Raw genomic sequence first — 10,618 nt, 5'->3', positions numbered from 1 at the left:
GTCCCATCAGTGCACATGCCTACCAAGGGATGCAGCCCAGCAGTGCAGCCTCCAGTCCCATCAGTGCATGTGCCTAACCAGGGATGCGGCCCAGCAGTGCAGCCTCCAGTCCTATCAGTGCACATACCTACTCTGGCACTCTGCCATGTTCGCCCTCACGCTGGCCTGCCGGGCAGGATGCTCAGGCACCAGCAGGCCTCTGAGGAACATTAACAACTACACGGGGATCCAGACTCTGACCTCTCTCCTTCACTATGGCCCACAGTCTCCCCACACACTCTGCCTTCCACTGTGCTGTCAGCCTGATCCTTCCCTCTGTATCACAGGAGGAACTGGTAATTGTCTTATCTGCTACTCTAGGTCTGAGACACTCCTCACCCTGACCATCCCCAGGCCCATGGTTATCGGGCAGGACTCTGCTCATGGAAACAGTCTGCTGTGAGGTCTGGGCTCATGAGCCACACAGAACAGAGTCCGACCCCTGTAGTCACAGGTACAGAAATGGCCTTCCTGGTTCATCTCCAGCCCACCCACTCTTCTCTCTGAGACAGGATCTGTACAGAACTCACTATGGAGATCCACAGACATGCGTGTCTCTCTTGGCTTCCCTTGAGCCTCACCACACCAGCCTCCTGGCTTTCTCTTCCTATTCTAACTCACTTTCTCTTAAAGAAGAGCGCAGAGAATGATTAACTTTAGACGCTTCTTTGTTTGTTCAGCCTTTGTTTTAGAGTTTATAAGGAACACTACTGGGGTTTAGTACCCTGTACTGGTGTTTTAAATGATGCGTTGTGCACACACCACAGCATGTGTGCAGATGCCAGAGGAACCTGCCGGAGTCAGCTCTTTCCTTCTCCTACTTGGGTCCCAGGGACTGGACTCCGATAGCAAGTCACCCGAGTCTCCCTGAGTAGCCCGGGTTGGCCTGAAACGCATGATGTAGATGAGTATAGTTTTGTACTGAGAGACTCACCTGCTTCTCTGCCTCTTGAGCATTAGAATAAAGGTGTACACCAACTTTTTAGCAAATTTAAACCTCATAGCACCTATGGCAAAAGGCAGGATTATATCCCACCCTCCATGGAAATGGAGTTCAGAAATGAGTAGCCTAAGGCTCCACTTTTGGGGGATTCAGTGTAGCCTCTGTTCCTCTCTAACACTCAGCCTATGGCCTCCCCTTAACTCATCGCCTCTACCAGTATTTATTTTATTCCTGAACATTTAATCCCCTTAAATATTGACTCCTAATAACTGAATATGAAATTAAAAGGTTTGGATTAGCCGGGCATGGTGGCGCATGCCTTTAAACCCAGCACTCAGGAGGCAGAGGCAGGTGGATTTCTGAGTTCGAGGCTAGCCTGGTCTACAGAGTGAGTTCCAGGACAGCCAGGGCTACAAAGAAAAAAAAAAAAAAAAAAAAATCTGGATTAACGTTGAGTCTTCCTACTTCATAGATTCTGAGTGGAAACAGGTCTTCCTACTTCAAATTAAGCAAGCATCCCTCACAAGTGTCCTCCCTGTTTTTGTTACTTACTTCTAGATGTAGTCAGGTAGACAACCATGAGTAGCTATCACAATAATCATACACCATTTTCTATGGAGTTTATACTTAAAACTGTATATCATGGATAAAATTGAAAAAAAATAACTTTTGACAAAATTAATCATCTTTCATTTTGTAGTAAAAGAACATAAGCTTCCATTATGACTATCACTTTGAGAGATAATCTTTTGTTTGATTAAAATTTGGGGCTAGCATATAAATAAGCAGGCTTTTTCAAGGCATTTTCCTGAAGTGATGTCATTATAGTTTGTCTGTTTACCTCTTTTCCCTAAGGCCCTCCCTAACTCCCTGGCCCCCTTTTATTCCTGCAAATAATCTCCATATTGCTTTCATGACACCACATTCCATCATCCTCTCTTCCACTACCCACCGAAGGCCATTTCCTTTACTCTCACTGTCCATTTCTAGTTCCATGATGTACACACACACACACACACACACACACACACNAAAAAAAAAAAAAAAAAAAAAAAAGGTTTGGATTACATTCCCCACATTGGCACTATGTATAAAATCTAGTATTTCACTTAATTCCCAGCAATAATGACTCTTAGACTAATTATTTATTATAAATGCTTGGGCCAAAAAGTTTTGACTTGCTCTTAACTTATTATCCCCTTTATTGTAGCCAGAGTTCAGCTACACGGTTGGTTTTCCCTCCTGTCTTCTTACATCTGTCTCCTCAGTTTTCCAGGGGCCTCTCCATGTGTTTATTTCCCAAAAGCCTCGATCCCTGCCAGTTAGCTGAGCTCCTATTTTCGGCCTCAGCTCATAGGCTATAGCTTTTTTTATCGACAGGTGATCCTTATAAGAGAGTCTCTTTACAGGTGGGACTCAGCCTCCCCCAGCACAGGTCTGCACTGGGACCCATGGCGCCCCCTCTGGAAATGGAGAACACATCCCTCTTAAAGGTGCTGTCCTGAATTTGCTATGTCTCCTGGGATCTGAGCCTTTCTTTCCTCTTGTCCCCAAACCCCAAAGAACGGGAGTTTCACTGTCTCCTCTGTGCCCCTCCATGTCTCCATCTCCTCACAGTAGTACATAACACATCTTGCACAAACACTGCATCGACCTAAAGTCTAGAGGAAAAAGACAAATGAAAAGAGAAAACTGTGTACTGTTTCATGAGAATTATGGCCATGTAAGAAGACATCTAAGAAGCCTTCCTAGCTGGGGTGGACAGTGGTTAAAGAGTGCACACTGCTCTTGCACCCACCACAGCCCCCCAGAGCTCTGGGGATCTCACATCGCTGGCTCCTCCCTCAGGCACCTGTGCTCACACTCGCATCACCACACCCTGCATAGGAAACGGACGCACAAAACCTTAGAAGAACAAGAGACTAGAAAGACAAGAGCCTGGTGCTCAGTGAAGTTCTATCAGGCAAAAAAAACACTCAGGCGCTGAGGGCACCTCTCTCCTTCCTGAGTCCTCTCGTGGTAAGAAATCCAGTGTGTAATTGCTGAGTGCACACATTATAAGCAAAGCTCGGCCTTGGGAGCAGAGTCTCAGAGTGCTGGGTGCAGCCAGAGGCATGCACCATCTCCTTAGTGTGAGGCCAGAAGGCCGTGGCTGTGGGGACCGAGGAGTCAGTGCAGGGCTTACTTACTGAGTGCTGTGGTCTAAGTAGGTGATCACTCGGTCTGCTTCCTCTTCTAAACGTTTGCTCACATGGTTAAGGTATTCTGGAACCTTCCAAAAAAAACATTTAACACATCAATGACAAAGACTTCTCACGTTATACATAAAATTTCCTCACAAAATAGAGAAAGAGAGAGAAGCAAACCCACTCAAGTGAAACGCTAACAGACAGCCACTGAGAATCACCTCTAACCAGGGCCCAGGCCGCTCTCATGGCCTACTATGAAGTGCTGGGGACAAATACCAGTGGGCCATGATGGGTGAGTTAGTATCAGTACCTGGGGAGACAGCCAAAGCTTACTAGCAACCTGTACCACACATGGATCACACGGACCTGTCAGAGGTGACATCCTCCCTCCCCTGCAGTCACAGCAACTGCAGAAAGCCATCGCTTGTCCTCAGTGCCACCTTAGCTAGCACGACTGCAGCTAAACTGTGATCTGATGGCTTGGGCCCGCCTTGGCAGGGGCATTCATCACTCCCTTGGGATGGACTCTAGACCTAAGAAGCTGCTCAGAGGGCCTGAGGTGACACTGCTGTTATTACATAGGCTTCTTCACATATATTCTTCACCAATGCTTTACATAGTGACATGTTTGATTTTTAGAAAATACTTAGGGGAGGGGAAATAAAGCAAGCCCCGTAGGGAAAGAAATGAACTTCTTTGTACAGCAAGCAGTTCTTTCCCAAGGACTCCAGAGACTTTGGCAAATGTGTGCATATGAAAGGGCAGCAGGCCCAAGGAGTGGGTTACAGCCAAATGCAGTTGGCCGCACATCTCACCTCCCTGTCCTGCATCAGCCTCTGGCCTTCAGCAGCGTATAGGCAGTTAGTCTCTTCCAAGAACTTCAGCTCAAATGAGTCTTTGTACACCTAGGAAACAAGCAGCTCCTGATGAGCCTGAGCACAGAAACCTTCCTTTTCAAGCCCTGATTCTTATCAGTCGCTTCTCTTGCAGCTCCGTGCGTACTGTACCACGGGTCTCCATCACTCCCTTAAGGACTAGACAATCGGGTTGTCCACTCCTCCTCCTGGGTACTATTCCCCACTGACATCTCTGAAGCCTGCTTTTACTTTGGGGCAAGCACAGATGCGCACGACCAAGGCCTGACCTGGAGATCTGAGAGCATGCTTAGCAAACTCCGAAGCAGGCTCCTGTCCACAGCCTCTCCACTTCGTTCACGCCCAATCAGCAGCAGGATCCCATCAATGGTCTTACTCTGCACCATCCTGTCGCTGATGATGTGGTTCCTAAACAGCTCTAGGCCCATGTCCCTGATGGAGAAGCACAATACGGCTTTGGCTTACCTTTGATGCTCTAGAGTTTCACGTGTGCTACACGCACCAGCCCCAAACTGCTGTTTGCTAGTGATATCCAGAGCTTCAAGAGTCCTCTTACCAATGTTCGTTGGGCCAGTCCAGGATGTTTATGCCTCTACCATAAATGAGGTTAATCCCTAGATAGGCCAAGCTGACTACCCCAGGAGATAATGAGATATCTTGTGTCACACAGGCACTCAATTATCAAATTGCTATTGTCGGGCCTACTGTCTTTGGCCTGTTTCACCATTCTCCTTCTGTGAGCCAACGGTATCAAGATTACGGGAATCATCATTGATTCTGCCCCTTCTGCATCCCTTCCTCCCCCACCCCCGCACCCATACTGTCTCCAGCAACCACTGCTACTGTTTCCAAAGAAAGCAGATATGAAATGACCGCAAGTTAGCACTGCTCCCTCAGCCTATAGCCCAGGAGTCGTGCATGCGAGTCTATGCTGTGAAGACACCATGCTCTAACAAGAGGACTCTGCAGGTCTGCAGGAGGCCCAGGGGTTAGGGTGGACTCACCAGATAGAAGGCAGCATGGAATTCTGGAGGACGTAGGTGCGATCCAGAAACAGGAAGATGCTTCTGATCATGATCTGAAAAGCAGGGAGGCGCAGCACTGACACATCCCTCACATGCACATGCGTGTGCACGCACGCACGCAAACACACACTGCTGAGAACGGACTTCTTGGACCATCTTACATTAGCTGCCTTCAAAGTGACAATCATTTCTCGATGGGACCCCACACATACCAAGACCTTCATTTTTACAAACTTAGCTTTTTCTTCTGGTATTTTCCATTCAATACAACAGCCCAGGCTACAAGGGTTTTAAAGCACTCAATCTCAAGGAAATCTGAAACTTAATTATCGCCCAACTGATGACACAATGAAGCTTGTGGATGTCTAATCTTTCTTACTTGGTTTTCTGAGATGGAGGTCTCATAGTGTTAAACTTCTTTTCTTCTACTTCCTAAATGTGGTGACTACAGGCGGGTATATAACCTCTATCGCTGGCTTAGGTTTTCTAACAGTTAGATAACCTGCTGCACTGTCTTGAGGCTCTTGGGATCCAGTGCAGGCAGTCAACTGTCCTCTCCTTTGCTGCTGAAGCCATGTGTTCACCAGCTGGAACCGCCTCCACTTTTTGGTGAGACCTGCTGATGTTTGAAATACCTTCCCAAGTGGACATTCTTGTTTTTCATATCCATGTGGCTCAAAATGCTCATCTTTAGAAAACAAGCGTTCAGTCTACTTGAAGAAGCCACATAGACTATCTTTTCTCATAGGTCATCAACAACTGGCCCACACAAAAACCCACGTGTCAAGTCAAGGAGCTGGAACTCAGGCCAACCTTCAAATAGACACTGGAAGCCTGCTTTGAGAAGGTGGGGAAGTCTGAGGAGCACACAGTGACTGCTGACATGCAGGCAGAGCTGGCAGCACCTCCTCCTAGAAGAGGCTGAGTAGCTCACCTCCGCACTCCATTCTACTGCTTCACGTGGTGAAGGGTCCCTGAGCTCAGGCCTCAAGTTGGTGGAAAGGAGGCTGTGAAGAGCTCACCTTCATTCTGTCTAGAGCGGAAGCGTGTAAGGCCCAAGTATGAGTGAGCTAACTCAGGCATTCATAGCAGTACTGACAGAGAATCAAGGCTGATGAAGGCTGCAAACTTACCATTTGTCTGCAGTGATCTTGCCAGCACGTGTTAATCTTCTTTAGAAATAAAACGCTGTCTAGTGAGTCTGTGCAGACCTGCTAAGGAAGCTTCAAACACAACAGTTCATCCCCGTTTTCCAACTTTCACTCTGACCAATACCCCCCTGCTAGATGTCCTTCTACAAACAGTGAGAATATGCCCATACTATAGTCTCAACACTTCTGTATCCTAAATCCACAGCGGAAACCTAATCCCAAAGCAACAGGGCCAGTGGGTACAAATGACACCGCAGAGTTGCTTCATCTACCCACGAAGCAGGAAGCTCTTACCAGAGGGAGATAACTAGAACAAGGCGCTTGGCACTTCCAGTCTCCAAGTTGTGAAGAGCAAACACCCATGGCTAAGTTTTTACAAATATACCAATGGAGAACTGCAGCTCCCAAGCCAGGAGTGCGAATTCCTCGCCTCTGTCCACTGGCCTCACTCCCTGTCTGTAGTAAGCTACCTGATTCATGGCGCCCTGGGATCTGTGCCTTACTGCTGATTTCCATTCTCTCCTCTCTGCAGGGCTGCTTTCTGTTCCTGCCAGCTTACAGAAATAACCAGGCACAAGTGCTTCATGGGGGGGGGGGCAGGGGGCCCCACTGAGGGCCAGGACTGAACATAACTCTACAAAAGCCCTTCTACAGCTGGTGTCTGATGGGACCAGGATGTCCAACAGTAAAAAAGTGTGTATCGAATAATAACAGCAGGGAGCTGGCAGCTCAAGAGTGGTAGAGGCTTGCCCAGTAAAAACTTAAAACACTAAACACAAGGTTGCATTTATGACCAGATTGTGCACCAGCTAGACTCTAAGTGTGCCTCTCTGTGTTTGGGATTTTGTGTGTGCTTTTGGGACAGTGTCACTCTGCACAAGACTGGCCTTAAACCCAGCTTTCCTCCTTCCCAGTGTCCCGCGTGTTGGGATTTTAGGTGTCAGCCACCACACTGTGCTTGTTTGAGTCAGGATCTTAACATAGAGCTTATGAAGAACTTGAGATCTTTCTGCCTCAGTATCTCTAGAGATGAGATTACAAGTATGTGCCAGTGTATGTGGCTTAGGACTCAAAAAAATTTTTTTAAGCTAGAGTCTCACCATATACTCTGCTGGCTTGAACCTTGTTATTAGGACATTCTATTGTATGTATGCATGTATGTATGTATGTATGTATGTGTGTATACTATGTACAGTGCCCAAGGAGAGCATTGGATTCCCTGGAACTGGAGTTAGGGATGGTTGTGAGCTACCATGTGGGTTATGGGAACCGAATCCCAGTCCTCTGGAAGAGCAGCAAGTGTTCCTGACTGCTGACTGCTGAGCCATTATTATTATTATTTTTTTTAATGTTTAGGATTCTTTTAAATGACTTGTTTACTTGTGTGATGTGTGTGCTGGTGAGGGACCCATGGGAGCCAGGTGTCCCATCACACACGGACTTAAGTCACCTGCCTGACACACGTCCTGGGACTTGACCTTGGATCCTTACAAGAGCACCATGTGAGCACCAATGAGCCACCACTCTAGCTCCTAACACTACTTTTCTAAAACATGTAAAGCATAGTTTTAAAACAAAGATGCCAGAATGTGGGTTTCTAGAGAAAGTTTTGCCCATTTTCATTTGATCTTCAAGCTTCCTAACACAGAAAACGCAGTCCCTGTAGGTGGAAAGTGCCAGATGTCCTGTCTGCCACTCAGCAGCACATGTCCCATCCATGTCAATGAGTGCAAGTGCAGAGAGCCAGCACACTCAGCTCATATGTGAGTGCAAGTGTGTAGGGCCAGCACACTCAGCTCACATGAGGAAGCAGCACACCCAGACAGAGGAGAAGCTTGCCAAGTGTGCCACAGCCAGGTCAGAGAAGCACCAGCTCTTCAGTGAGTCAAGGACAGCTGGTGGAGGCACATGGCGCTGGCCCAACTTCAGGAAGGGAAGACAATGTTTGGGGAGACAGGAGAGGGACAGGTACATCTGTGCAGGTGGCCATAGCCACGGTGGGTCAAGGTCTAGTTTTCCACTCCTAAGTCCCAGGAAGCATATTCACACATGCAGATAGTCAGAGTGAAAGCCTGTTAGTTCAGTGGCTAGCATATCACTCTTGGAGAATGCTTTGACAGTGGTAAAATATGCCAGACCACTATGAGAAACCTACACAAAAAACCGGGCAAAGCAAGACACAGGTTGGCTACAGGACATTTGATTCAGCAGGGTGACAGATGCCGCTGGCCCGATGATGAAGTTCCTAATATGCTCACATTGGCCAGCATGCTGTGTGGCAGTGAACTTACATGAGCCTTTAAGCTTAAGATGGAGTTAAACTGACACTAGTCCATTTGATGCTACAAGGCAGCTCAGGTGTCATCAATAACCACAGGGGAGTTGTACCTGGTCCAGTATCTCTAAGATGCAAGGGTCCAATGTCAAAGTTCTGTAATGGAAGAGTTCTGTTAAGTAATGCAGGTCAACCATTTTCTGCTATTTTCCATGGAGAACAGTATAAAGAGTAAAAGCATTTCCATAGAGTACTGTGTTGATGAAGATCCTGCTCAGCTGCTACAATTCAGTCAGTTCTAGGATGCAAGGCTTAAGGTGTCACCATGGTGGCAGAGGTGATACACACGTGTCAAAAGGGTCTGTTGTGGCTTCTGTTGAGGCAGCTTCCTGGTAACCATTCTTGTCTCATTTTGGAGAAGGGCTGGTCCCTGCAAAGGACTCGAATGATCCATGGAAGTGAGGTACACCTTTCATGATACAATTAACACCCAATAGCAAGAATGCTCATGACAGACTATAAAACAATTCCCAATCACAAAGCCCATTTAAAGGAAAGCAGCAGTGATTAGCTCTGCTTGCTTGGCTTCAGCATTTACTACTCTTGCTGGCAACACTATAGAAAAGTAAAGCTGAAAACAATCACCTTATACAACACTCTTCTTTCTAGGACCATTCTCCCCATTAGTCAATACATCCCACCGGACCAAAACTGTGTAGTCTGGTCCTCAGCATAGCATGGGCCAGTCACACTGCAGGTCAAAAGTGAGCTTTCCTTTTCTGGAAGCCTGCAGCAGCAATTGCTGCTTCTGCCAGTGGGCTCTTCTCTGCCTGCCATGTACCTGCGTGGGCTGTCTCCTCGCTGGACCTCCTGTCCCTCAGCACTTCCCTCCTCAGGCAGATGGGTTATCCCTCCTCATGTCCTGAGGTGGCCATGGTCTTTGTTACACAAACACCTGAGTTGCTCACAATGCTTTCTCTCAGGATCTAGTGTGATGCCATGCGGCACTTAACAGCTCTTGGAAACGTGTTGGCAGGTGACAGTTCCAGGCTACATACTGGCCAAGCTGGCCTATCAAGCTGTGATCTTCACATGACAATTTTATTGAGCTCTAGGTTAGAAACTATAAGTAATCTCAGTGGCTTGCACAACTTCCTGCACAGAATGCAGTACAGTCTGTGACCTGGACTGCGCACCACACTGCAGTTCTCAGCAATATATCTGGCACTGTCTGCTTACACCCCATTGTTCTCCAGGGCATAGTCCAGTGGTATCCCCAACTCCCCCTGAACCCACCACTGTGGGGGCCCTACCTGATTTCTGTTCTGCTGCTGTGAGTTGCATATATCTGTGTTCTCAGTGACATTGTCACTTATAACATATAATGTCTTAGTGCTATTTTCCTCCTGTAAAGCAAGTCATAATTTTTTTGTTTTTTGTTTTTCGAGACAGGGTTTCTCTGTTTAGCACTTACTTTGTAGACCAGGCTGGCCTTGAACTCAGAAATCCGCCTGCCTCTGCCTCCCGAGTGCTGGGATTAAAGGCATGCGCCACCATGCCTGGCTGCAAGTCATAATTTTTTAAATCCTGCTTTCTCATCAAGAAATGGTAATTCTATGGCTCTGTCCTAGGACTGTGATTCCTTGGAGGAAGGAAATCAGGCACACAGACACTGTTCTATAATCCAGGGATTAAGACACTGGGTAGGAAACAAAGGCTTGCTGAATGTGTGAATACAGGTCAACCCCCAGAGTGGGATTAATTGGAAGGCAGATGATTTAAGCAGGTAATCAGAAAGTCATTTGCAGCAAAGTGGGCTTAGAGCAAAACCGTTCTGGGTGCCCGTGTCCCTGGCCAGCCCAGGCTCAGGCTCCTGCAGTGCTCTGAATGGGGCAGAGGCTTCATATGCCTCACAGCTACCTCCTGAGAGAAGATGCACGCTAGCAGGTTCTCCAGGGATTCCATCACCATCATCTTGTATAATCTTGCAGTTTTTAGTTCATCCTGACTGAAGCCGTGGGGCAGAACTCAGGACGGCCTCACAATCAGCTGTGGGATGCAGGCACACAGGCTCTGTGTGGAGCAGAACTCAGGACGGCCTCACGACCCGCTGTGGGATGC

At 47.5% G+C, this 10,618-nt stretch overlaps 1 protein-coding gene across 1 annotated transcript in view; it reads right to left on the bottom strand.

Moving 5' to 3' along the window:
* Window positions 1-10,618, bottom strand: part of Cul4a (cullin 4A) — a 43,435-nt gene that overhangs the window by 21,914 nt on the left and 10,903 nt on the right. Inside the window, exons 4-8 of the mRNA XM_021218769.2 lie at window positions 6,205-6,274; window positions 5,051-5,124; window positions 4,316-4,478; window positions 3,987-4,076; window positions 3,172-3,254 (exon numbers count right to left, since the gene is read on the bottom strand). Coding sequence (XP_021074428.1) covers window positions 3,172-3,254; window positions 3,987-4,076; window positions 4,316-4,478; window positions 5,051-5,124; window positions 6,205-6,274 — 480 coding nt within the window. The remainder of the gene's footprint in view (window positions 1-3,171; window positions 3,255-3,986; window positions 4,077-4,315; window positions 4,479-5,050; window positions 5,125-6,204; window positions 6,275-10,618) is intronic.

This window comes from Mus pahari, chromosome 19 (genome assembly GCF_900095145.1).
Source record: "Mus pahari chromosome 19, PAHARI_EIJ_v1.1, whole genome shotgun sequence".
Taxonomy (NCBI): Eukaryota; Metazoa; Chordata; class Mammalia; order Rodentia; family Muridae; genus Mus; species Mus pahari.
This window is presented reverse-complemented; position numbering and strand designations above follow the sequence as displayed.